General features: G+C 36.1%; 1 protein-coding gene across 2 annotated transcripts in view; it reads left to right on the top strand.

Moving 5' to 3' along the window:
- The first annotated feature begins 2,765 nt into the window (after positions 1–2,765).
- Positions 2,766–27,694, top strand: part of GTF2F2 (general transcription factor IIF subunit 2) — a 167,528-nt gene continuing 142,599 nt past the window's right edge. The window contains exons 1-4 of one of the 2 annotated variants that reach the window (XM_031958395.1): positions 2,766–2,976; positions 12,662–12,735; positions 18,963–18,981; positions 19,788–19,932. In XM_031958395.1, the coding sequence (XP_031814255.1) occupies positions 2,911–2,976; positions 12,662–12,735; positions 18,963–18,981; positions 19,788–19,932 (304 nt within the window). In that variant the 5' untranslated portion in view covers positions 2,766–2,910. The remainder of the gene's footprint in view (positions 2,977–12,661; positions 12,736–18,962; positions 18,982–19,787; positions 19,933–27,694) is intronic. The other variant, XM_031958394.1, reaches the window with a different exon arrangement.

Here is a 27,694-nt window from a genome sequence, read left to right as displayed (position 1 = left end):
TGTATCACATGGTCCTTTTTTTTTTTTTTATCAAGCTCTACTTAGTTACATTTCTTATTACGGCATACTTATTTTTCATTATACACCCTTCCTACTGCTATTCCTTCCAGAACAATGGCCTTTACCATTTACCCTGGTGCCTTGATCCTTCCTGACTAAACTGGAACCACAATTAAATCAATTGCTATCAAAAGTGAGTGTCAATCAATTATCAACATTTATTAAGTGCCTACTATGTGTAAAGCAGTCACAAACCCAGTGACTTTCCAAATCAAAGCACCGTTTCAAAGCTACCCTGAACTGTATAAGTAACTCCCTTCTGTTAGTAAGCTCTTTGAGGGAAGGAAGTGTCTCTTTTTTGTTTTTGTATCTCCAGAATTTAGCAAGGTATTTAGCATACAGTAAGTGCTTAATAAATGCATTTTCTTTTATTTTTTATTCATTAACATTCATAGTTGTTTCTGGAAAGGAAAATTTCAGGTCTCAATTGTTGTGCCACGGTTCTGTTTTAATTGTCCCGACTCAGTTTCCCTAAATTGGTTCTGCCTCAGTTTCCCTAATTGTTCTGCTTCAATCCCCATAGTTGCAAACCCACCTTCCCTCTGGTGCATTAAGACTGGTAAACTCAGAGGTTATAAATTGTCAATGTGTAAACTCAAAAAGGGGGAATCCAGACATTCTGTCTCTAGTCAGACACTTTCTTAACTCCTGTTAGTAAGAATTTAAGGCCCTACCCCACAACTTATCAGAGCCGAGTTGATGGTTCCTGCCTAGAGATTACTATTCACTAGAGTTTGGACTCCACCCTCCTGCCTTTGTTTAGCTACTGTGTATAAATGTCATTGAGAACTCGCACTGGCTGGCTAGAGGCTGGATTCTTTTTTTTTTTTTCTTTTTTTAAAGCCTTTTATTTACAGGTTATATGCATGGGTAACTTTACAGCATTAATAATTGCCAAACCTCTTGTTCCAATTTTTCACCTCTTACCCCCACCCCCTCCCCTAGATGGCAGGATGACCAGTAGATGTTAAATTCATTAAAATATAAATTAGATACACAATAAGTATACATGACCAAAACTTTATTTTGCTGTACAAAAAGAATCAGACTCTGAAATATTGTACAATTAGCTTGTGAAGGAAATCAAAAATGCAGGTGGGCATAAATATAGGGATTAGGAATTCAATGTAATGGTTTTTAGTCATCTCCCAGAGTTCTTTCTCTGGGCGTAGCTGGTTCAGTTCATTACTGCTCCATTGGAAATGATTTGGTTAATCTCGTTGCTGAGGATGGCCAGGTCCATCAGAACTGGTCATCATATAGTATTGTTGTTGAAGTATATAATGATCTCCCGGTCCTGCTCATTTCACTCAGCATCAGTTCGTGTAAGTCTCTCCAGGCTTTTCTGAAATCATCCTGTTGGTCATTTCTTACAGAACAATAATATTCCATAATATTCATATACCACAATTTATTCAACCATTCTCCAACTGATGGACATCCATTCAGTTTCCAGTTTCTAGCCACTACAAAAAGGGCTGCCACAAACATTCCTGCACATACAGGTCCCTTTCCCTTCTTTATAATCTCTTTGGGATATAATCCCAGTAGTAACACTGCTGGATCAAAGGGTATGCACAGTTTGATAACTTTTTGAGCATAGTTCCAAACTACTCTCCAAAATGGTTGGATTCGTTCACAACTCCACCAACAATGCATCAATGTCCCAGTTTTCCCACATCCCTGGAGGGATTCTTAGACCCGATAGTCTCATTCAGCCCTGGGACCAAACCATGGATCCATTTGGTCCCAGTAAATCTCTCCCTTCCAAATAAAATATTAAAAACTCTCTCATCTCTACCTTGCCTCGGTTTCTCTGACATTACACAACTTCTTGTAGATGGAGCAGTTTTGAGTGATAATAGATAGTTATCATCTATTGGGTGATGGCTGAAGTCAAGGGAGATAACGGCCACTGCATGTGAGAACATTCTATGGGAGATGTCATCAGTCTTGTTGCTGAATTCATTTACAATTGAGAACCAAATACCAATTGAAGATTTTTGACAAGATGGAAAAGGAATATTAATTCAAATCAAATTTCTATTTGATCTTGAATCGGAGGAAGGAACTATTTTTTTATGTTTTATTTTTAAAATTGCTTTTGTGTGTCTACTTCCAGTGCTTTAAGTGAATGGATTTGTGGCGGCTCTTATTTCCCAGAGGGGAGGATGGTGTGACTGGGAGTCGGGATTGCGTGATCCTGGCAACATCTTAGTTATCTAGACCCCCGTTTCCTGATGTGGGAGTTGGAGAACATTCTCCCCACAGTTTTCCTTAGCTTTCTCACCATCTTCTATTGCTCGTCCATCACACGTAACACATCTTTAGTTTGTAACCCAAGTTTTTTTTGTTTTTGTTTTTGTTTTTTATTTAATAGCCTTTTATTTACAGGTTATATGCATGGGTAACTTTACAGCGTGTAACCCAAGTTTTAAAAAGTCTGCCCTTGGTGGGGGGGAGGGGGTGAAACGGGCCGGCGTTCACTCAGTCCCCAGCAAAGAGATTTGCCTCCCGAGCATCTGCTTTCAAAGCCTTTCAGTCTGTGCCTCTCAAAGGCATCCCTTTTCCCCTCCCACCTCAGTCCCGCGACGTCAGAAACCACGCCCCCTTTCCCCGAGCAAAGCGAAGGAAAAATGTCTCCCACGAGGCACCGTAGGGCACGAACGTAGTGCGCAGGCGCGGCTTCCCGGTCTCCGGGAGTGGCGTGTTCCCCTCCCCCAAGATCGGCGCTTCCCGGCTTCGGAGCGACGCCGGTGACGCCGGAGTCGCGCCCTCCGCACCTCCTTCTCCGAACCCGCGCTCTCCCTTCCACTCCACCGGCGGCGGCGGCGGCGGCGGCGTTGAGCCATGGCCGAGCGCGGGGAGCTCGACTTGACCGGCGCCAAACAAAACACCGGCGTGTGGCTCGTGAAGGTAGGGGCTGGTCCGACCTCGCCCCCGGCTCTCCCCTCTCGGGTCCGCGGGGTCCCGGCGGCTCCCGCCTCCGGGGAACCAGCCCGGCAGCGTCCCAAGCGCGGATGGCGGAACAGTGGCGTTAACAGCACTTATTAGACGCCGGCTGTGTGCCGGCCACCCCGCCAGGCACTTTAGGGGTCGGGGTTGGGGGGAACGGTGACTTTAACAGCACTTATTAGACGCCGGCTGTGTGCCGGCCACCCCGCCAGGCACTTTAGGGGTCGGGGTTGGGGGGAACGGTGACTTTAACAGCACTTATTAGACGCCGGCTGTGTGCCGGCCACCCCGCCAGGCACTTTAGGGGTCGGGGTTGGGGGGAACGGTGACTTTAACAGCACTTATTAGACGCCGGCTGTGTGCCGGCCACCCCGCCAGGCACTTTAGGGGTCGGGGTTGGGGGGAACGGTGACTTTAACAGCACTTATTAGACGCCGGCTGTGTGCCGGCCACCCCGCCAGGCACTTTAGGGGTCGGGGTTGGGGGGAACGGTGACTTTAACAGCATTTATTAGACGCCGGCTGTGTGCCGGCCATCCCGCTAGGCACTTTACGGGTCGGGGTTGGGGGGAGGGGGAGAGAATGCAAAAACAAAGCCGAGGCAGCCCTCGCGGAGTGTGAGGTTAACAATTAGAGATCGGAGTCCTACTCCGCCCTGTGAAGAAGGAAACTGAGGCACGGAGACGGAAAGTGTCTGGGTAGGAGCGGTGGGGAACGTCCTATACAGCTACCAAGGGTCCGAGCCCAAAGTTTACTTTTAAATCCATTTCCCAGCTAGTGTTTCTTACCCTCGAGGAGGGAGCCCTAAGCCGAGGAGGAGGAGGAAGGGGCTTGGGTGGGAGGGAATCCCCCGCACCTTTCAGGGGAAAGCAGGGGGACAAAGGCGGAGACGAAGATCTGGGAGTTGCTGCCTTCACCATGCGCTCTGCTGCCGCTGCTCCAGGGACTTGGCAACTTTTCCCCAAGTCTCCTGTGCAGGCTGTCCCTGGGTCTGCCTCGCGGGGAGATCAACGCGCTGGCAGGTTTATCCAGCGAGCGATTTTAAAGTGCCTAAAGAGGGCAGCTTAACGCTGGTGCTTCCTGGAAGTTTGTAGCCTGCTCCCAAAAGGACGGATAACTTCCTTTTTTACAAGATAATCTACACTTGTAGAAGTGTAGAACTAGAAATTTAGGATAGAAAGGGAAAAGATCATTCAGCTTCCTGGAAAGCTTGTAGAGGCAGAACAGAATAGTGGTTAAAATGAGAAGTTCCGTTGTTCAATCCTTTTTTAGGTATGTCTGCCTCTTGGTGACCCCATTTGGGGTTTTCTTGGCAGAGGTACTAGAGGGGTCTGCCCTTTGCTTCTCCAGTTCATTTTACAAATGAGAAAACTGAGGCAAATAGAATCACAGGATCACAAGTAGGAAATATTTGAGACCAGACTTGAACTTTGACTTCAGGCCCAGTATTCCATTTACTGTACCATCTAGCTGCCAAATCTTGTGTTTTAGACCGTTTGAGGGACAGATAGGTAACCTGTAGATAGAGCACTGGGCCTGAAATCAGGAAGACCCAAATTCAAACCTTGCCTCAGATACCTAATAGACCCTGGGCAAGCCTCTTAATCTTGTTTGCCTTCGATTCCTCATCTGTAAAATGAGCTGGAGAAGCAAATGGCAGACTGCAGTGTCTTTGACAAGAAAACCCCAAAGGGGGATATCAAGAGTTGGACACAACTGAATTGACTGAACAACAGAAGAGAGGAAGAACAAAATCCTAGTTAAGGATAAAAGGGAAGAAAGTAAGTAAAAGATGCTGGAAAGATTAGTTAAGTGTATTGTGAAAAGGAAAACGGAATTCTGGGTTAAAATTAGAGGGGGAAAAATGTAAACATTGTTCAGGGTACATTTCATGGAGTTAGGTGATAAATTTGAGTTAAGCTTTAGAAGAGGAGCAACAGCATTTCAGTTTTTTTTTTTTTTTTGTCCACCTGCATTTTTTATTTCTTTCATAGGCTAATAATACACTATTTCAAACTCTGATTTTTTTTTGTACAGCAACATAACTTAGGACATGTATGCTTATATTGTGTTTAATTTGTACTTTAACATACTTATTTTTTTTTTTAATATTTGTAATAACTTTTATTGACAGAAGCATTTCAGTCTTAAATGAGATAGTGGCAGAATGTTACTATGATTGGGTAAGCAGATTTTTAGAGATGTGACAGCAGGAGGGTCATCCCTAGTAGCTGATTTTACCCACCCAGACTTTGTACGAGATATTTTCTAATCTATAAATTACATATCTGAGCCACAATTTGAATACACTCCAAGTGCCAAGCCACTTGCTTCTGAATCTCTTGCATCAGTGTCATTCTTATTGTCACATTTCAAATGGATCTTGTGAATGGTCTGATGGATATAAAAGGCCATTGGCCAACCAAGGGGCTGTGTATTTATTAATTTGTTCACATTGCATTCCACTTGCAGTAATTAGCTTTCTGTGAATTTAAGCAAATTATCAATAATGGCATGTTTTCAAAATCTGTTCTGATTTTTTTGGCAGATCTAGCCATGTTTAAAGACAACTTGATAAATCTATAAAATCAATCCAGATATAATTATTGAATACCTACTATGCAAGGCAATGTGAGTGATACAAAGAGGCTATATTCTCTGCCTATAAGTAGGCATTGGTATATTTGGGGAAACAAGTCAGCATATGAAAAACTTAAGTAGCAATAATGATAATGATGTAAGAGCATGGTTGCCAAGTAAAGACAGCTATTTTCATAATGCTTTAATCTTTAGAAAGCCCTTTTAGGTAGATGGTAGAAGTCTCATCATCCCCTTTTTACTGATGAGGAAACTTAATTTGCTGGATATTACACAGCTGGTTTCCTGAATCCCAAGTCACTTCATTGCAAGTCACTCAGTCAACAAGCATTTATTAAGCACCTATTATTTGTGGCAGGCCTACTATATTCTAGGCACTGGGCCTATGAAGTTAAATTCCTACCTTCAAGGAGCTAATATAACATATGTGCACATAAACATGTGCAAAATTAATGAGGCTTTTGGGGGTTTTTTGCTTTGATTTTGGTCAGGGAGACAGCAGCTGAAGAGGTGGTACTTGAGATGAGCTTCTCAGGAAGTTAATGGAGATTCTCATGAGTGGGAAAGAGAATGGAGAGCTTTTCCAGGAAGGAAGAGTAGCTTGTGCAAAAGCTGGGGCACTGGAAATGGAGTATCCTGTGTGAGGGGCAGTCAGAGGCCAAAAAGTATATGAAGGGGAGAGATGTTGTAAACTTGGATAAACAAGCTAGAACCTGATTGTGAAGTGCCTTCAATGTCAGATGAACTCTGCATTTGTGCTTGATCCCAGGGTTCAGTAAAAAGAGAATTGGATTTGGAGGGCCCTATATTTGTACTCAGATCAATCACTTAATACCTGTGTGATCTTGGGCAAGACTTTTTAAACTTTTCTACCCTAGGTTCCTCATCTGTAAAATAGATACATTGGAGGAGATGGCTTTTTAAAAAAAAATCTGTCGTAAAGATCACAACTGTCTGATTTTTCTAATTTTTAAAATTTTTGTTAACTTGTACAGTCATCAACAAATATTGTTTGTGTAGTCAAAGAACAGAAAAAGGGAATTACACATGAAATTGAATCTTAGGTTTAGCTTGTTTTTTTACCTAAGCATACAATACATTTAGCTTGGTACCCTTTTGTTTGTCTGTTTCTTCATTTGCTCTCTTGATATTTTATGTCTCATTAAGTACTTTTTTTTTTTGATAACTTATTTCCCTTGTCCTCTCCCATGTCTATTTCCCCCACCTAACCCATAATCCTCTGATCCATCACTTGCCCTTCTTCAAACAATAAGAAACAAATAGCTTTCTGTGTAACAAATAAATCTAATCAAGTGAAAGAGAAATACAACATTGTTGGGTTTGAAAATATTATGTATCATTTTGTATCTCTTGTCTATCACCTCCTAAATCTAGAAGTTATGATTCATTATTGGGCCCCTTAAATTGTAATCTCTCATTGCATGGGTCAGGGTTCTTAGTAGATAGTTTTTTTAAGTTCCCTTCTGATAGTAAATCTGTGAATCTATGAATAATAGGGATCCACTGGAGTTTATTGAGCCATGAAGTGGGAGCTTATTGCAGTTATCCAAGTAATAAGTGATGAGTTCAATATCTAGGAAAAGAGTTATTAACTTTTTTGGATCATAGGATCCCTTCTGCTCTCCCCACCTTATATTTCCTGCCTGCCTTTCAGAATATTTTTAATGTATAAAATAAACTTCATAGGATTGCAAATGGTCGATTATATGGAAATATTATTATTGCACTATTAATAAAACAAGCTCACAACAAGAACCCCTGATTTAAGATAATGAGTGCCTTGGGTTTAGAGGAGAGAGAGAGTATTGTGAAACGGTAGGTTTATGATTTGAATGTGTTTTAGATGTTCTTTGTCAAAATTTAATCTCATTTGTAAACTTTATTTTTCAAACTGATTTACAGACCTCAAGGATAGATTTCAGGGAGTTCATGAAGTTGTTGTTTTTAATGGACTTTTTTATTTTAAGTTCCAAACTTTTTCCCTCCGCCTCTTGCTTCCCTTCAGCTAAGAGAAGACAAAAAAATTCAATATCATTATATAAGAAATCATGCAAAATTTCCACATATGCTATGTTGAGGGAAAAAGAAAACAAATGAACAAGAAAAATTAAGAGAAAAGAATGTTTCAACCTGTACTTATTTCACATGTTCTCTCTCTAGATGCAGATAGCATTTTTTATCATGAATAGTTTGGAATTGTTGATGGGTCATTGTATTGATAAAAGTTGCCAAGTCTTTCACAGTTAAAATGTTGCTGTTATTATGTTTCTTGTCTTGGTTCTGCTCATTTCACTTCATTTCATACAAGTCTTCCCAGGTTTATCTGAAATCATCCTGCTTACCATTTCTTTTAGCACAGTAGTATTTCATCACAATCATGTATCACAACTTGCTCAGCACTTCCAGGGTTGATGGTCATCCCTCAATTTCCAATTCTTTGCCACTGTAAGAGGAATTGTTATAAATAGTTTTATACATATGAGTCCTTTTTCTCTTTCTTTGGTCTCTTTGGGGATAGATCTAGTTGCCATTATTGCTAGGTCAAAGGGTGTGTACAGTTTGATGGCCCTTTGGACATAGTACTAAATTGTTTTCCAGAATTGTTCTCTGGTTCACAACTCCATCAACAGTGTATTAATGTCCTTAATTTTGCACATTTGTCCTTTTCCGTTTCTGTCATTTTAGCCAATCTTATGGGTGTGAGGTGGTTCTTCAGAATTGTTTTAATTTCCATTTCTTTAATTATTAGTGATTTAGAATATTTCTCATGACTTTTAACAGTTTTGATTTCATGCTGTCTGAAAAATTTTAATATCATTCCCCAAATCAAATTTAGAGGGGCAGAGCCAACAAAAGGTCAGGGTGATTTCTGAAAGGTGTAATAGACAACAGTGATCCTCAAGGGGATCATAGGAAAAGAACTTTTATGCAAAAATATTTTTAGCAGCTCTTTTTATAGTGGTAAAGAATTAGAAATTGAGAGGAGCTTATTAGTTGGGAAATGGCTTGAACAAGTTGTAGGTTATAGTTGTGATGGAATATTGTGCTGGAAGGGGTTGGAGGAACTTCAAAAAACATGTAAAGGTTTATGTGAATTGTTGCAAAGTGAATTGAGAAGAACTGGGAGATCATTATGTACTGTAACAACAATGTTATAATAATGATTAACTGTGAAAGAATTGACTACTCTGATCAATACCATGATCCAAGGCAATTCCAAGGAATTCATGATGAAAAAATATTATCCACTTTCAGAAAGAGAACTGATAAATTGAGTAGAAATTGAACTATAATTTTCTTGGGTTTTTTTTTTTGTTTGTTTGTTTGTTTGTTTTGTTTTTGTTTTTGCTGAGGCAATTGGGATTAAGTGACTGGATTAAGCCCAGGGTCACATAGCTAGGAAGTGTTAAGTGTATGAGACAAGATTTGTTTGTTTGTAAGGCACTCTGACTTATATGAAAATATGTTTTGTGTGATTTTACATGTAGAATTGATATCTTGCTAGCCTTCTTTGTGGGTGGAAGGGAGAGAATTGTTAACTCAGAATTTAAAAAGAAGAAAATAAAAGAAATATAGTCTATGCTTCAAACTCTGATATTCAAAAGTCTCTGAAATCTGGTTCCAAGCAGTCCATCTGGAGGTGAGATAAATATCATACTATATTCTACATTCTTATATTACTTTTCTATAGTCTACATTCCAGCCAAATTGTCTAATTCTCTCTCCACTATTATTACTCAGCCCTCTTCTTTCTCTGTAGCTATTCTCATAATTTATCAGACATGGCTTGGACTCTCCATCTCCTTCCCTACTTTTCATAAGCAAGCAAATATGTGAAATAGGGGTGGAATGGAGTGGAGATGAATTCTCTTTTGAATATATACTCTAGATAGTGATGGAGGCAAGCAAGTAGAAATATTTAACAGGCACTTGAGGATATAGGATAGGAACTTAAAGGAGAGGTTCAGGGAGAGAGAAAAGAGTTTGTTAGTGTTCCTTATGTGTTTAAAAAATAGCAAAAATTAACAATTAAAAATCATTTTAAAAAAATTTTGAGTTTCAAATTCTCTCCCTCCTTGAGAAGACAAGGAGTTTGATTTTGATTATTCTTATATAGTCATGCAAAAATTTCCATATTAGCTATTTTGCAAAAGAAATGTGTTGGATACTTTTAAAAATCCATTCTATCTTGTCCTTAAAGTACACTGGATTTCCTTTTTATTGTAGCACAGGTTAATAGCTTAATAAACATGTTTCAGATGATTTTTGAAGTACATTGCTTAACACCTTCAAAACGTAATTCAGTACTGTATCTGAAGGCTTTTTTAAATTTTAATGCTGTATCTTTCAATTATAATATGCATAGACTTTGAAAAGGGACCTGTTTTTTGCCTGAGAGCAAACATGCTTACTTTATAAAAATTTAAGTGTATTCTTTTTCTTTTTAATCATATAAGCCAAGTCTTTTTCCTTTTATATAGTTGAAAAATTTTGTTGCACTTATTTGTGTAAAAAATACTTATAATAGCTCTTTTTGTGGTGGTGAAGAATTTGAAATTGAAGAACTGGCCAAAGTGTGGCATATGATTATGATAAAATACTATTGTACCATGAGAAATGATAAACAGGATGGCTTAAAAAACAAAAACAAACAGGAAAGACATATTAACTGATGCAAAGTACAGTGAGCAGAACCAAGAAAACAATGTATCCTGAGTGCCATCTTGGACTTTAAGATAATTAGAGAAAAAAATTTTTCCCACAAATTTCTCATCTTTATCTGCTTTTTGCTACATTTGAGTTCCAATTTTGAGGAATTAAATCTGGAAACATGTAGTATGAGACTGTGAGAAAATTGTGTTAGGAGCAGAGGAGAAAGGAACACCATTTAGAATTTTAAGTTATTTGTACTACTTGCTCTTATTCCCGTTTCAGGCAGCCATTATGTCTCCTATCCAATCAAAGACTTGCCTGATGTGATTTTACCTGATTGTGAGTGGACTAGTAATCTGGAGCCCTATTTTCTACAACCCTTTAGGGACAACATGTAGCTGAGATATATAATATTGTGTGTTTTTTTTTAATTTGCATAAATCATTTTAATTTTTTTCCTGGTTATTTATACACACACACACACACACACATTCATTTCATAAATATATGTGTATGTGTGTGTATACATGCACACACATTTCTTTATGAATCATGTTGGGAGAAAAAAGAACAAAAAAAAAAAACAGAAGAAAAAGGAAAAAAAGTGAACATAGCATGTGTTGATTTACATTTAGTGTCCATAGTTCTCTCTCTGGATGGAGATAGTGTTTTCTACCCAAAGTTTATTGGGATTGCCTTGGATTACTGAGCCATTGAATTAGAACTGTCTTTCATAATTGATCATCACACAATCTTGCTGTTACTGTGTATAATATATTCCTGGTTTTGCTTGTTTTGCACTGCATCAGTTTGTATAAATCTTTTCAGGCTTTTCTAAATCACCATCATTTTTTCACAGTTGAGGAAATCATCAGTATTTATATTGCTACTACATTGAGTTTGTGAAATTTCTTGTCAATATATGAGCTATAAAGCTAAATCCATGAAATTTCATATTATGAAATCCCAAACCAAGAGTCCCCAAAATATTGCTCAGCAGTCATGATTGTCAATTGTTGCTGTTAACTCTCTCTTCCTCAACCCTTGCATTTCAAGGGGCATATTGTGGGAAAGGTAATAGAGTAGGAAGCTCTTTCTGTGACACTAGGATTCTGCCATCAACACCTCTCCATTTTGTTTTTCTCAAGACATTAGGATAACTAAAAATCAATGTCTCCTCATAAATATTGGAAAGATCTTAAACCTAAGTAGTTTCATCCAGGGGACCCCTTGGGTAAACCTCAAAGCCACATACACATGTGAAGGGGTGGAAGTTTCTGGGAAGATAGATGTATCTAGGAAATGAATATGAACAGTTTAACTCAGTCTAGAAATGTTTACTGTTCGTTATATTTCATTATTTTGTCCTTTCTATAATTTAATTTTTAACCAGAAGACTTTCAGCGTCAAATTAGGTTCTTTAAAAACAGCTAGAATATTGTTAACCCAAAATAATTGCTATTGATTTGCTTGCTAGAGTTTACAAGGATTAAGTAAACAATCTAAATATGTCCCTTTCCTTTCATGAGCAATTGGATTGAGTAATTTATTGATCACTTTGGAGCACAAGACAGAATATAAGTAGTTAACATTTTTTATTGCTTCTAGGTTTGTTGCTACCCATTCAAAGACTACAATTTTCTTCCCACCACTTTTGCCCACTCATCCAATGTTGCAGCAGATGCACTGTTAGGATTTTGCCTTGTGGTTTTCAACTTTTAAAGGATGGTCTCTAGGAACACATTTTTTAAAGTAGGGACTGCCTGTGCTAGGGACTTAAGATATGTACTAATGAAAAGACAAGCTCCCTGTCCCCAACTAACTTATTAGGACACACTTGCCAGTAATTGATGGGCTACTCTCTTATCTGCAGAAAATCTTTTAAAAATTTGAATAGTTAGGTCTGGCTTCTTTCAAGAGTGTCATTCTTAAAGCCTAGCTCAAGTTCTATATCTTCTCTGAAGCCTCTGAACTCCTTTTACATTTATAATTAGAACTACATAATTTAACCTTAAATTGTTCCACTAAATTAGAAAAGCTTTGAGGTCAGGGAAAACTGTTTTATATATGCAGTGACTAAAATCTGGGACATTTCCAGTTTGCAAGAAAAGAAAATGTGCTTTTGATGAGGCTTTCAAAGAGAAATTTCCCTGATGAGGTAGTGTGTCCCAATTTTGGAGAAAATTTGGTCATTCCAATATAGTCTTCTTTGCATCTATCCCCCACATTGTTGAGCACAACACAGAACCTTGATAAATACTTGTTTATTAACAATAAATGGCTATTATGAACTTAAGAAATTTCAATGTAAATAATTTTTTTTTTAAATTAAGATCATAAATTATATTGCTTGTATATTTCCTATTTCCTTTTAGGTTCCTAAGTATTTGTCTCAGCAGTGGGCCAAAGCTTCAGGAAGAGGAGAAGTAGGAAAGCTGAGGATTGCAAAGTAAGTGGATTCAAATGGGGTTTGTGTGTTATTTGGGAAAATTCACAACTATATTATAAACACATTTATAAATAATTCACAGCACAATAATATAGCAAACAGTATCGAGTGATTGAAATATAAATCGAAAGCCATGAAAAATTGGACTAGATTACGTGCGAGTCAGACCTTTCCAACTCTTGAGTTCATTTATTCTATGAAATACGGCTGTGCAAGAGACTTTCAGGAAATCCATTGCATTGTGCCAAGCCATTTATATACTCTGGGTAATGGAAAGAAATATTAAAATATATTGAAGGAAAGCAAGTGATCTCAGATATTGAAGGGTATCTGTGTTACTCTGGCATAATTTCTTTCTTTTTTTCCTGAGGCAATTGGGATTGAGTGACTTGTACACAACTAGGAAATGTTAAGTGGCTGAAGCTGCATTTGAATTCAGATTCTCCTGACTTTGGGACCAGTGTTTTATCCACTGCATCATCTAGCTGTCCCTATAATTTCTTTCATAAAGTTTTTGTTACCTTCAGTTTTGGCAATGATTCAAAATCACTATTCTTGTCTCAGGAATACCTTTCTATCTTAAGTTACCCACCATTATGTAATACCCATCTTTTAAACTTGAGATTGGCTTTGTTCTTTGCAGAGATTTCTTTTACATGGATCAGTTTTTTGTGTTGGATTTGTATGTCAGATATATCCTATGTTTTAATTTTGACATATCGTACTTTTGTTTCTATTTTGATAGTTGGATATCTTTTTATTTTTTGATGTGTCTCCTGATAGTGTGATATTTCTCTTGTTTGTTTTGGTTCTAAATAGATTTTTATCATTTCTTAGTGACTTTTTAACAAAGCTATCCATTAGTGAAAAAATGGGATCACCAATGAACCTGATGGTAGCATTTGATAGTTACTTTTATTTTATTTCAAAAATATTATTATTTCTTATTTTATTTGACTTCGTCCTAGAAATCCTCTAAGGTGAATGAAGATAGATAACAGCTTTTTTTTTTTTTTTTTTATTTGCACACAAAACAGAGAAACAAGTTTTATGACTTGCCCATGTAATGGTATTAGAATTTAATTTTCATAACTCTAGCACAAGCCACATAGAAGGACTGCACGTTATTTTACACTAACAGCAGTACATTAAATTTGTATATCACTTTGCCATTCCAAAGAGTTTTCAAGAACTTTAGCTCATTTGATTCTTACATCAACCCTGTGAAATAGTTATTACTTTATGTAATAGATATGTCCCTGGAAAATAATATGTTAATCTAATTTTATGAACTGCATACTTTTAATGCATATTAAGAACTCATTTCAAAGCACTCAGATACTACTATTTACAAAGTAAAGAAGGCTTTTGTAAAGTAGATATTACTCCCCTTTATTTCATAAAGTTTTCACAAACTTTTTAAAGTTCTATACAAATGTTAGCATTTATTATGAAGCTCAGCTTTTTCATGTTTTGGTTTTCTTAGAAGTGGGTTGTATCTATAAGATGACATAGTGGTTAGAGTGCTAGGTCTGGAATCAGATTGGAAGGCCTGAGTTTAGATTTGGCCTCAGACACTTGTTACTAGCTGTAAGACCCTGGGCAAATCACTTAATCACTAGCTGCATTAATTTCCTCAATTTTAAAATGAGGATAATAGCACTTAACCTCCAGGGATCATTGCTAAGATCAAATGAGATGATATTTATAAAGCACTTAGCACAGTCCCTGGCATACAGCAGATCCTGAATAAATGCTTGCTCCTTTCCTCTAACTAGAGCTAGCTTACTAAAGCAATATATGACAAGCTTTAATCACCAGTTAGTTTTAAAGAAATGTAGCCAATCATTATTTTTAAATATATACAGTATTGAAACTAAGAGTGTTGTCAAACAGAAGATGAGTCTGTTTAAGATTTAAAAGTGTTTGAGATGCATCATAGCCTAGTAGATAAAGAGTTTGCCTCAGAGGCATTGTCGCTTAGCTTTTTTTCCTACTCCTGACCACATTGTCTTTTTGATTCTGGATAAAGTTTATCTCTGAATATAGCAGGCAGTTCTCTAAAACTGAATTGAAGATTAGGTGTCAGTATTCATTGAGAGAGGAAGATTCTTTGCTGGTAGCAAAGGGAAGAATAGATATGGAGCCAGCATCTCTTCTCTTCCCCATCATCCCCTTCCCTTTTCAAAAAAACCCATCCTTGTTCTAAACTTCTTAAAAAGATTGATAAAGTGTTTAAAGGAATCTTTTTCTTAGATAGGTATAAAATAAGAAATAGCTATATCATTGTTAATTCATTTTCTTTATTGCCTTTTTTTTAGTAAACTTTAGTGACTCCCTATTACCCTAAGGACCCAAATACAAACTTAAAGTCTTATCTTGCCAGCCTTAGGGTTCATTAGTCTTCTTCATGCAGTTTTTAGTTCATCTTCCATGCTAACCTTTTTGTTCCTCATATTAAAACTCAATCTCCTGTCTCCCTGCCTTTTCCCAGGTGGTCCTCCTTACCCATGATGTACTTTCTTCTGACTTACTTCTCTAAGAATATCTGGTTTCCTTTATCTAACTTTAATATAATTTTGTCCAGAGTTTAATATAGTTTTCCCAAATGTTGATGTGTTTATGTTTTTATATTTTCTTTTTGTTTTTTACATTTTTTAAGTTATCTTTGACCACTGCAACTTATCTTTCCATCTCTTCTGTTCATTCTCCTACTGTTCTTCTTTGTTTTCATCTTCATTTCCAGGCCTTCCACACACTTATGAATTCCTAAAGGTTTCCATCTGTTTCTTTTATCTATTTCTTTCTTATACTACCTTGATCTCCCAGTACATCATTTGAGCAATATACATATATATATTTTTTTTATTAAAATTTTTTATTTACAAGATATATGCAAGGGTAATTTTTCAGCATTGACCTGTAATGGGTTGAAGCTCGAGTTGGAGTTGATGCACTGAGGTCCCAAGCACGTGAGGCTAAATAGTAATTGGACCATACTCTATTAATATGTATGCTTGGAGAAAGAATGGCCCCGCCCATTCTTTGTGCAAGTCCTGATGTGTTATATAGGAAATGACAATTTTGGTGGGTGGAGGCAGAGGGGCAGGGAGAGAGGCGTGGAGAGAAGGCTGGCTGCCTTCTGGTCTGCCTGGCTTCTTCACTCAGCTGCACACATTGTGATCATGAACCCCCCTTCGATCCTTCGATCAGAGTTCAAAGGAACTCCGATCCTTCTTCACCTCTACTGAGAATAAAGATTGAAGATTTTCCCTTAACCTGAATTCCTGACTCCGGCTGATTTTAAAATACACGGTCATCACATTGACCCTTGCAAAGCCTTCTGTTCCAATTTTTCCCCTCCTTCCCCCCACCCTCTCCCTTAGATGGCAAGTAGTCCAATACATGTTAAATATGTTAAAGTATATGTTAAATACAATATATGAATACATATTTATACAGTTATCTTGCAACACGAGAAAGTTCGGATCTAGAGAGAAGGTAAAAAAAAAAATCTGAGAAGGAAAACAAAAATGCCAGTAAATAATAGCAAAAAGAGTGGAAATGTTATGTTGTGGTCCACACTCATTTCCCATAGTTCTCTCTCTGGGTGTAGCTGATTCTTTTCATTACTGAACAATTGGAACTGGTTTGGATCATCTCATTGTTGAAGAGAGCCATGTCTATCAGAATTGATCATCATATAGTATTGTTGAAGTGTATAATGATCTCCTGCTCATTTCACTTAGCATCAATTCATATAAGTCTCTCGAGGCCTCTCTGAAAACATCCTGCTAGTCATTTCTTACAGAACAATAATATTCCATAACATTCATATACCACAGTTTACCCAGTCATTCTCCAGTTGTTGGGCATCCATTCCATTTCCAGTTTCTAGCCACTACAAAGAGGGCTGCCACAAACATTTTTGCAAATACAGGTCCCTTTCCCTCCTTTAAGATCTCTTTGGGATATAAGCCCAGTAGTAACACTGCTGGATCAAAGGGTATGCATAGTTTGATAACTTTTTGAGCGTAGTTCCAAATTTTGAGCAACATTTTTAACACCTTAAATGCCATACTCTTATCCTTCTGTAATCATTTTTTCCAATTCTCTTTTTTTTTAATTAAATTTTTTTTTGGCTGAGGTAATTGGAGTTAAGTGACTTGCCCAGGGTCACACAACTAGGAAGTGTTAAATGTCTGAGGCCAGATTTAAACTCAGGTCCTCCTGACTTCTGGGATCATGTTCTCTCCACTGTGCCACCTAGATGTCCCATTTTTTTTTTTTTTTTAACCAATTCTCAATCCTGTGTAAGCTCTATTGTCAATTTTGTCCACTCTTATTTCTGGGTTGCCTTTGGAGAAAGTTAAAGAAAAATTCCATCATCTTGGCTGTATTATAAATTTATACAGATTACAACTTCACAATAGTCCCTGTTCTTCCTCATATCTAGAAGGTCTGTAAATCCTCACTTTTTGTTTTTTGTATCTCATGCCTTTCTCTAATTGTTGCAAAAATAGTTGAACAGTTTAAACTACGTTCTTGAGCAAGTTATTAACTTGTTCTTCAGTGCTTTTGTACAGTATTTAAACTCTTAGCACCTACTAGAATCTTAGCATTCTCTTAGCAGAGAACATTCAAGGAATTCTCTGAGGTAAAATAGATATAGAGATTAACCAGATTTTACTTTCAAGTTGCTTATAATCTTTTAGGGGAGAAGAACAAGAATATGAATGAATCACTGTGGTAAGAGGGAAGAGAGAAAAGAGCTAAGAGCTTCTCCAGGTTGTGTTTTGGACATTTGAGCTAAAAATGCTAGTTCCCCAAGCAGGGAGGGCTCAGAAATGCTTCATAGAAATATCTGAGACTGGTCTTGAGGAAAAGGAAAGAGATATAAAGGCCAGTCCATGCTTGGAGAAACATGAGCATTGGCACAGAAAAGGGAGAAAGCAGAGCAAAAGTGGAGGAGAATGTAGAATATAAGACCTAATGTGATATTTATCTCATTTCAAGACAGGTTGCTTAAAATCAGATTTCAGAGAATCTGAAGTGTAGATTTTATTTCATGGTTTTCAGACCAACTTCTTCAGTCAATCTCCCTTTTTTCTCAGCACTTGACTCATCATCTTCCTCCCCAGCTGCTATCTTCACACAAGGGGATTTTAATATTCATGTATATGATCCCTCAAACTTCCTAGACCCCCATTTTCTTTTCTCTCCATAAATTCCAGAACTTAATCCTTTATTCCATCTCAGTTGGTTATATGCTAGATCTATTTATGCTAGATTTAGATCTTATCATTATCTCTTAGAGTTCCACTTTTCTAATTAGAAACTCTCATATTTCCCTATTTGACTATAACTTTTCTCCATGGTTTACCTTGCCTATACCTATTCTTTGCCCTCATTTAGATTTCTGTTCAGTCTCTCAGTATTCTGGCAGACCATATCCCTGCTCTAAACTTTCTCTTTTCTTTACAACTTCAGTTCAATAATTAAGTCATTTCAGCTTTATTACTTTCCTCTGATTTTAAATGTCTTACTTTTCTTGCTCTTTTAGATCTTTTGCCAAATATCAGCCTTGGATTATTCCTATGCTTAATTTCTATCCCCAGTTTCTATTGAAGAGCAACTGGATGAAGTTAAAGGAAGTCCCATTATATTACAAAGCTACATTACAGACTTGTTACTCAACCTTATTTTATCCAACCTTAGGGCAGCTTGGTGATTCGGTAGATAGAACACTACTTGGAATCAGAAAGCCTCATTTTCATGAGTTCAAATCTGACATCAGAAACTTAGGTTTGATTTAATGCATCATCCATAACATGAGCTGGAGAAGGATATGGCAAGACAAAGATTACTCCCTGGCAAGATGATCAGGGGTGGGATTGTTGATCTAGCTTTCTAATAAATGTGACTAAAATATCCATTTTATATTTAAACACTTTGAGTATTTCTTTCTACATGATTTTTTTCCATGTCTTTGGTCTTTGATTAACAAGCAAATGTAGTATTATAGGGATAATAAGACATAAAGAAAGGGAGGGTTTTTTCTGTGTATATATATATATTTTTTTCCAAGAGTATGAGAATGATTTTAAATATCTAAATTGTAAGGATACATATTATTTAAATGTAAACTGTCATAATTTTAGAAGATTATTCCAGAAAATTTAGATTTTTCCTATTTTAAAGCATGTTCCTTTTTTCCCCTTTTCTAGGAATCAAGGAAGGACTGAGGTAAGCTGATTTATATTTACACTTTTAATTCCTTTTAATACATGAAAAAATATTTATCTTATATGGTAATAATTATATGGTATAGAAAGATTTTCATCCAGAAAAGCTCATCAGCATATGTCTCCTGACTTTGTGGTTATTCACATGTACAAGATCAGCTGCCTGGTTGGCCATTCCTTTTATTAGTATTACATTTATCTTTTCTGAACTGGACACCAGGGATCTTGTAGTATTAAAGTCAAAGTAAAGTATTAAAATAAAGAATAATTTTGGTTTAGTTTTTCCAGTCTAGGTGATCATATTCTTCCAATAACACAGTTGTAATGAAGATCAGAAAACTAATATTTATAAATCCTTTTGCTATAAATGTATACAACTGGGTGAGGCATCTCAAAGAGAACCCTTCTAAAAGAAAGCAGTCTCCCAGTTCTGATCTATAGTCCTGTGGCAAGTATTTAATATTTGCAGAAATATTTAGGGAAATTGCATACATTCAGTAATTATTAGTGGTTATTGAATAAAACTTAAACATTTAATATAAATCAAAAATTCTTAGTGTCAGCATTTTTTTTTCTAACATTAAAGACTTTAACTGTTAGAAATGCAACCTATTCTTGATAGGTTAGTTGTAACTCTTTTTGTATTAGGACAGCTTCTTACAGTTTATTTTATAAAGTATATGTTGAAGAGGTTTCAATATAATTATAAAAAGATAAATCATTTGGAAAATGAAATAATGTAAAATTTAAGTATATAAAATTCATAATAAAAAGTTGGTATTAATGGACTGGTTCATTATCTGTTAGGTATCTTTTACCTTGAATGAGGAACTTGCAAATATCCATGATATTGGTGGAAAACCTGCTTCTGTTAGTGCTCCCAGAGAACATCCGTTTCTCTTGCAAAGTGTGGGAGGACAGACATTGACAGTCTTTACAGAGAGCTCATCAGGTAAGGTAGAGTAAAATAATTGCTACTTTTTAAAATGTTGTTTCGGTTTATAAGTTCAACACTATGAACTGTTAAAAAGGACATCAAGATCTAACATTAAGTCAGTTAATTTTTTTATGCCATACTTTGCTTAGTCTTTTCTTGTATGATACAATCTATCAAGCAATAAGTGTTTATTAAGCACTTTCTATGTTCAAAGTGCTGTGCTAAGAGCTGAGGATGCAAAAGGAGTCAAAAACAGCTCCTGCCCTCAAGGAGCTCAATTTACATAATTAATGTAGAACTTACAAACTAATGAAGGTAGAGAAATCACAAAGACTTGGGATTTATGTTTCAGTATTCTGCACATAAATGTGGAATAAATAGAACAGCTTATACTATAAAATGCATTTTCTAAGATGATTTAAAAAAAAACCTTTGTGCTTTGGATTCTGCTATGATAAGGTCACCATACATATAAAGCACTATGGTCAGCATACATATAAAGCACATCCCATGTGTTTTGTTTGCAGAAATAGGTTTTTTTCCCCTCCTCAGCACCAAGATGCTAAATGTTAACAATTATTGCTTTAAGGAATGTTGTTATGCACTAATCCATCTTAACCAGACCTGTCAAAGAAAGAAGGTCTGGGAAATCTTTGTTGCGTGGTGTATTAATCACCTACCATTTTTATGAATCAGATATTTGTAGCAAATATTTGAGTTTTTGGAATAATAAGCATTAAAGGGAGTTTCTTCTATTGTTGCTGCAAATTGTCTTCTACCTTTCTTGTCTAAATTGAATTTGAAACATTACTGTGAAAGTAGACTATGTGCTACCTATTACATTCTAACATACTTTCACATAGTAAATAAGTAAAGATGATCTGTTTATCCTTCAAAAGTGAAATTTGTGATTTCATCCCATTTTTTTTTTTAAAGATCTCCAGAGTTGTAATGAATTTTCATAAGATGTAAATAATTTCAGCAGTAAAAAAAAATTATATCCTTATAATAACTAATAACCTATAAATTACTATAAGATGGATTTTTTGGCTATAACTTTTTATCAATGTGATAAATTGTAATAGTTTTTCTGACTTGTAGTGCTAGGTAAGGATTAGTTTTAATGCCTTATTTATTGTGTTGTCAGCATTCATTATTTCACCCTTTGGCAGACAGAAAATGTAAAAGCAAACATTACTATACACAGGAATATATTGTTATAGAGAGGTCGCTTGAAATAGATGGAACAGATGGCTCAGGTGCCTCCCCTTGTCAGTCCCTGCTGCCAAAGTGATATTCCTTAAGCAAAAATTAACCATGTCACTTCTCTGCTCGAGAAGCTCCAGGAAATTCTTCTTCCCTCCAAGGTCAAGTGTACATTTGTTTGTTTAACATTGAAAGCCTTGCATCCTGGTTTTAGCATGTATTTCCAGGCTTATTGCACATTATTGCCCTTTTTATTCTCTTTGGTCAAGCCAAAATGTCTTTCATGATCTTGATCACACACAAGCATTCTTGTCAGTGTCTTAATATTGACTGTCCCTTATGTATAGAATACAGTCTCTTTTCTTCTCTGTCTCAGAGTCCCTGGCTTTCTCATTTAGGATCCTCTCCCGCTTTCTTACCTGGTTACTCTACTTGGGGACTTCTCCGACTGACTGCTCTACCCCCCTCCAGGGAGCCCATTATTGGGAATATCCTCATCTTCCTTCTGCCTTGGTGTTCCCCTCCCTGTTGGAATACACGGGAGCCATCTGACAGTGGCTGCTGGAGATCCAACCCAGACCTGCAGAATGAATCTCCTCTTGTGAGAGGATGATACAAAGAGACTGAGAGGCAGTTGCTATTCTCTGACATCTCTGACTGAGAGGCCGTGCATTGTCTGACCTCTCTCCTCTTCCCTCTGCCTCCAATTTATTTCATTCCCATTTCACACCTGTGTCAGCAAAGGCTACCCTGCAACTCCTTCAGATGCTATGATCCACAGCTGTAGAGGCTCTCAGAGAATTGACCTGTCTCTTAACACCACTCAGCTCTACGCCCTTTTACTCTATGATTGGAAGGTGTAAGGTGAAACTCATACTTCCATTTCAGGAGAGATGACATCTGCTCAGATATCTCATTTTTTACCTGGCTATCCTAACTTGAGACTTCTCTGATTTCTCCATTATGCCATATCTACCTTACAGCCTCCTTTCAGCTTCTTTTTGTCTGTGTGTTTTTTTCCCTCTCATTAGACTGTAAGCTCCTTGAGGGCAGAGACTTTTCTTTTTTGAATTTGTAAACTCAGAACTTTGCATAGTACCTGGCACATAGTAGGTGCTAAAGAAAAGTTTTTTGGTAATTGACTTCTTTCAGGGCTCAGCTCAATCATCACATTCTTACCTCAGGATTTACTTAACAAACTTTGTCCTTGACATTTTTTCCCTCAAAATTATCTCGTATTTACCTTTAATATCTTTGGTATATACTTACATGCGTACATGTGGTCTCTCCTTATAGAGTGTAAGCTCCATGAGGGCAAGGGTTGTTTGAATTTTTTCTTTATATCCTCTAGCACCTAATAGTAGTTGCTATATATAGTGGGCTCTTAAATGCTAATTGAAAAAATTTATAATATGAATGGGCAAAGGTAATTGAGTTTTGGTATGTAAAAGGGAAAACTATAAGATGAGAGCAATGAAGAATTTAGAAACAAAAGTGTATTTTTAAATTTTCCTTTAAAAATTTATTTAAATCTTCACACCTTATGTATTATCAAATTGACTAATAGCGAGTAGTTTCATACATGAGTTGAAACTAATATGAGTCTGTAATAACTTGTACAAATAGAAAACCTATAGCCATTAATCAGAGTTCCAGTTCTATCTAATTCTGTTTACATAAAACAGTAAAATAATTATGGAAAGTTAAACCATTTATTGTTCTCCAAAGAAGTTTTCCTATCAATTGCTTTTGCTTTCCTGAACATTTTGTGTTCATATTTCTGGTCCTGTAGTACCTCAAATTGGGTATGGTATTCCGAACCTCATCTTGGCAGAGAAATAGAAAATGATCCAGACTGTCATTTATGTTCTAGAGTATGAACAATATGTTCTTGGCTTTTGGTGATGTGATTATACAGACTCAGTTTTAATTTTCTTTCCCACTCACTTTTTTTTTTTTCATTTTACTGCATTCCTGATTTCCCTGCCCAAATGATCACTTCTCTTCTAGATTATTCTTATGTTTCTAAATTGGATTTGAGCTATTTTTAACCCAGCTAAATTTCCTGGTATAACTTTCCTTAATAATATTTGCCTTTTCTCTGTTGCATTAATTGGTTATTAAGTCACTTCCAAATGACTGATACAGGTATTATAATCAAAACTAATGTTGGGCAATGCCCCTGATTATTTTCCATGTTTGTTAATTGTTTTTAATGATTTTTTCCATACTTAATTTAAAATAAATATATCTGAACCTACAAATTTAATTTCATGAAATTACATAATATCTGGTGTCTTTTCAGGTACCTATCCCTTAAAAAACAATGAAGAGACTATATTTTCCTTTAAGAGCAAATTGAGTGACTTGATTGAAGGTCTCATGGTATGATGGTTAGAGTCTTGGACTTGGGGCCAGAAGATCTGACTTGGAATTTGTTTGCTTCTTATTTATCATTTGTGTTACAGTAGATAAGTACTTTCTCTATGCCCTGGTTTCCAATCTATAAAATATTAAGTGCATTAGATTAGATGATTCCTAAGTTCCTTTGAACTATAAGGCTTGTAAGTCTTCACAAAAAACAACCAAGAATTATCATTTACAGTTCCAAGCCTTTATTTTCTGAGTCTTCATACCATTCTTGTTATTTTCAGATGCCCATGTTAATTGTACTTAGAAAAGAATACGAGGTTTACAAGTAAGGCATATGTGAATGCGATATGATTTTGTGTATTTGTCCTTTATTCTAAATACAGTACTATATTCATTTATTGCTTTCTCCTTAATTATTCACATTCTACACATTGTGCAATTTTAGAAAAAATGTACACCTTAAATGAGTTTGATAGTTTCCCTTTTGATTTAATAGTTCTTCCTCTTCTCTTTTGCATTTGTATTTGAAAAAAAAAACTCATTTCTAATTAATTTTGTTATTTTTGATTTCCTTGTAGAAATTTTTGTATGTTATTCTCTTTAATTAAAAAATCCATGTGTCCTTTATTAGTACTTTATGAATTTATTTTGATTATTTCCAGCTTTTAATTTCTGAGAGCTTTTAGTTAGCTCTATTTCTAGTTAATATTTCAAATTATCATTATTTATTCTATCTGTATATTCCTCCCATATAATAGCAAAATAATATTTTTCTTTATCTTTAGAGACATTTTCTGAAAGGTTAAGCTTCATTCTTCCATGAAGAAATGGCTGAATTTTGGTTTTATTCTTTATTTCAGTATTGTGTATTTCTTCAGGAAACCTTTTTTAATTTTTCCTGGTTTCAACTGCTTCTACATAATGGTGGATGTTTGGTTTGAATTCCAGCTCTGCTATTTACCTGAATAACTTTGGACAGAATTCTCAGTCCTCCTGCCTTAGTTTCCTGATTTGTAAAAGAAAAAGAGAGGATCTCACTAGATAATCTTTGCAGTATTTTCTAACTCTTTTAACTTCTCATGATTCTAATTCATTAGATCTTATTTCTAATATTATTGTTCTTTCTTGAACTTTAGTGTGCTCAGTTTGGCAATGAAAATCTTTGATCTTTTCCTAGTCTTTAGGTATTATTTCATTAACATTGTTGACTGAAATTATAGCATATTAATATAGAATATGCCATATATAGTACATTGAAATTATGTCAAGCATATTTGTTTGGAATATCTGCATTTATTAATGGGGCACTCATTAAGTTCCTACTATAATCATACCTTTTCTGAGAGAATAAAGGAAGTTATAGGATCCTGAAGCTAGAAGCCCCCTCAGCCCATCTATTCCAACGTCAATATTTTACAATATGGAATCCACCTTTACAGGTGAAGAAAATGAGTTTCAAGGATATTGTTTGCTTGTCCAAGTTTGCACCAGTGATAAGTGCCAGAGGTGAGATTTGAAGCTAGGTCCTTTCATGCTAGAGCTCTTTACACTTGCCTCCCCTATCAGAAAGTGCAATGACCTGTGTGTGTGTATGTGTGTGTGTGTGTGTGTGTGCTTATTCAGTGTTCTGTTTTACTAAATGCTTTCTTCACAGAGTAGATAATTTAAATATAAATACTTTTTATCATATCAAAATTCCACAAAACATTGAGTACTCACTGTATGTGAGGCCCTATTATTAGCACTGATAATAATTTTTAAATGTAATGTCCTATCTCTTACAGAGCTTACTTGCTGTTGTGGGGAGCATTTTACTTCTAGGGTATTGTGTTTTTCATAATAGAATTTTGAAATTCAATCCCCATTTTTCATATGCTTAATGCTTAAAAACTTCTTAAGCCATTTAAGTTCCATTTGAAGAGTGGAAGAGGTTATTGTATGTGACTGCTATAGGATGTTAAGGAAGAACATCTTTTTACATGTTATAAAGTTAATTCCCTTTGGCTAGAAGCCCTACATTTTTAGATCTGAGTTGCTTGTATAGTAGGTTATCTAATGGCTCCTTTGCTAGCTGCTTCAAATATCTGGAGATCTCTGTCCAGTTGTCTTAGGACAGATACAGAGAGTTTAACTCATGACTAAGGATGTACTTGTTGACAAATTCAAACTAGTACAAGGCATTGGAGTAGTCCCTATAGCTCTAGGGGGTGAATTGGAGCACTGAGGGAGTAGCAGGAACCTAAGCTATTCTTACCACTGTGCTGGTTGAGTTTATGGTTTATTCTGCTAATATCAAATTACAATTCCTGTTCCTTTCATTTTTATTGCTATTTCTGAGTTATATAGACTAGTTTTTCTATAATTTTTTTATATCTAATATTTCTGTGTTCCATGCTCTAGATTTTCATTTCTTTTTATTTCCTGAGTGATCTTGCTCCAGTGTACAGTTTCTCCACTCTATGACAGTTTGAACTTCTCTTTCTCTATTGGCTTTTTCCTCTTGTTATCTCTTAACTCCATCTCCCCCAAGACTCTTAAAAAATCTTCAATTGACTCTATTAGTTTCTCTAGCCTTACCATCTGGTTTTGTCTTTTCTTTCGTTGCCAAACTTGTAGAATGGGTGATCTATGCCCTTTCTCTTTAATTCTTGGCAATCTGTTTTCTGCTTTTATTATATTGCTTTTTTTTTTTTTTTGAAATTAATATTTCTAGCCATTTAGTATCTCTTTAAGTAAGAGAGGGATTATATGAGTTGCAGATAAAGGAGTATATTCTAGGCATGGAGATGGGAGATAAAATGCTGTGGATGAAGGAAGGGAGGAATGGCCTGTGTGTACATGGAAGGGATCGACATACAATTACACTTGAAAGATAGCCTGAGGCCAGAATGCCAAACAAAGGAGTTTATATCTGATTCTGGAGATGGTATAGGTAAGGCCTTATTTGTCTTTCAGGACAATCAGTTTAGCCTCTGTCTTAAGAATGAACCAGGATCCTGCTACAATGGTTAAAGGGGAAGTTGCTGAAGGCATGAATGGGGGTTTAGGTGACTGTAGGTGGAAAGAAAACAGATGTGAGGGATATGGTAGAGATCTGGCCCCTACTTAGATACATGCAGTGAGCAAGAGAGAAAGAGGAGCACCGGACTGGTGATGAGTGTACCAGATGTGCTATGTAATTATGAGATGATTGTTATTGTGCAAGATGCAACTAGAACTGAGCCCTGGCCTCATATCCAGATTCCCCTTCCTAATCTTTAATAACCTAATGGACATTTTCAATTTGGTATCTAACAGGTACTACTCCTCTTGGCCTTCAGGGTCCTATGTTACCTGATACCTCTTTTCATTTCCTACTTATTCCACAATATCTGCTATTTGAATTTATATTGTTGTTTTGCCAAGCATGGCTTGCACCCTTCTCTTCAAACTCCCATATTGGTATGAGAGCCAGGTAAAAACAGATTCTACATCTTTACAGGCTTTTTCAGGACTTTGAACCCATATAAATCTCTCTTGAACTCTTCACAGCTTTTCATGTCTCTCCTATTCACTTGGTCACTTAATCATCTATTACCTTTTGTTTTTACCTGTTTCTTGAGCATATTCCCTGTTTTTTTTTGTTTTGTTTTGTTTTGTTTTTACTATAAAGGGATAAAGGAACATCTTCCATTTTATCTTGTATCTTATATTTTGTTGTTATCCCTATTGTAACCAGAACAGATTTGGATGCATAATATGTGGTTAATAAATATGTATTAAATGAAATTGGCTTTTCTTATAATGAGTTTTAATCTTCTGTGATAGCACTGTTGGTGGCCAGTGAGACCAACACTCTCCTTCCATAGGTGTTGAAGCTGTCACTGAAGAAGGTAAAGTGATTGAACCAGAGTTATACAGGGAATAATACAGAGACAGGATCTATAAAATGGGGGTGAAAGCACTTACCTCACAAGGTGATTGTGAGGATTAAAGGAAGATGCATTTAAAGTACCCTGCAAACTTTAAATTGCTGCATGAATGCATTATTAAATGCATGTGAGAATCAAAACTGGGTTTTATGTTTTTTGCCTTCAACTTAGCCCATACTTTGCTATATCCCTAAATATAAAATCTGATTTTTTTATTCTGCTTTTAAATAATAAAAATGACTTTTCAGTATTATTTTCCAATAACTTTTATTAGTCATTGCACAGAT

This window comes from Sarcophilus harrisii, chromosome 3 (genome assembly GCF_902635505.1).
Source record: "Sarcophilus harrisii chromosome 3, mSarHar1.11, whole genome shotgun sequence".
In the NCBI taxonomy this organism is placed as follows: Eukaryota; Metazoa; Chordata; class Mammalia; order Dasyuromorphia; family Dasyuridae; genus Sarcophilus; species Sarcophilus harrisii.
This window is presented reverse-complemented; position numbering and strand designations above follow the sequence as displayed.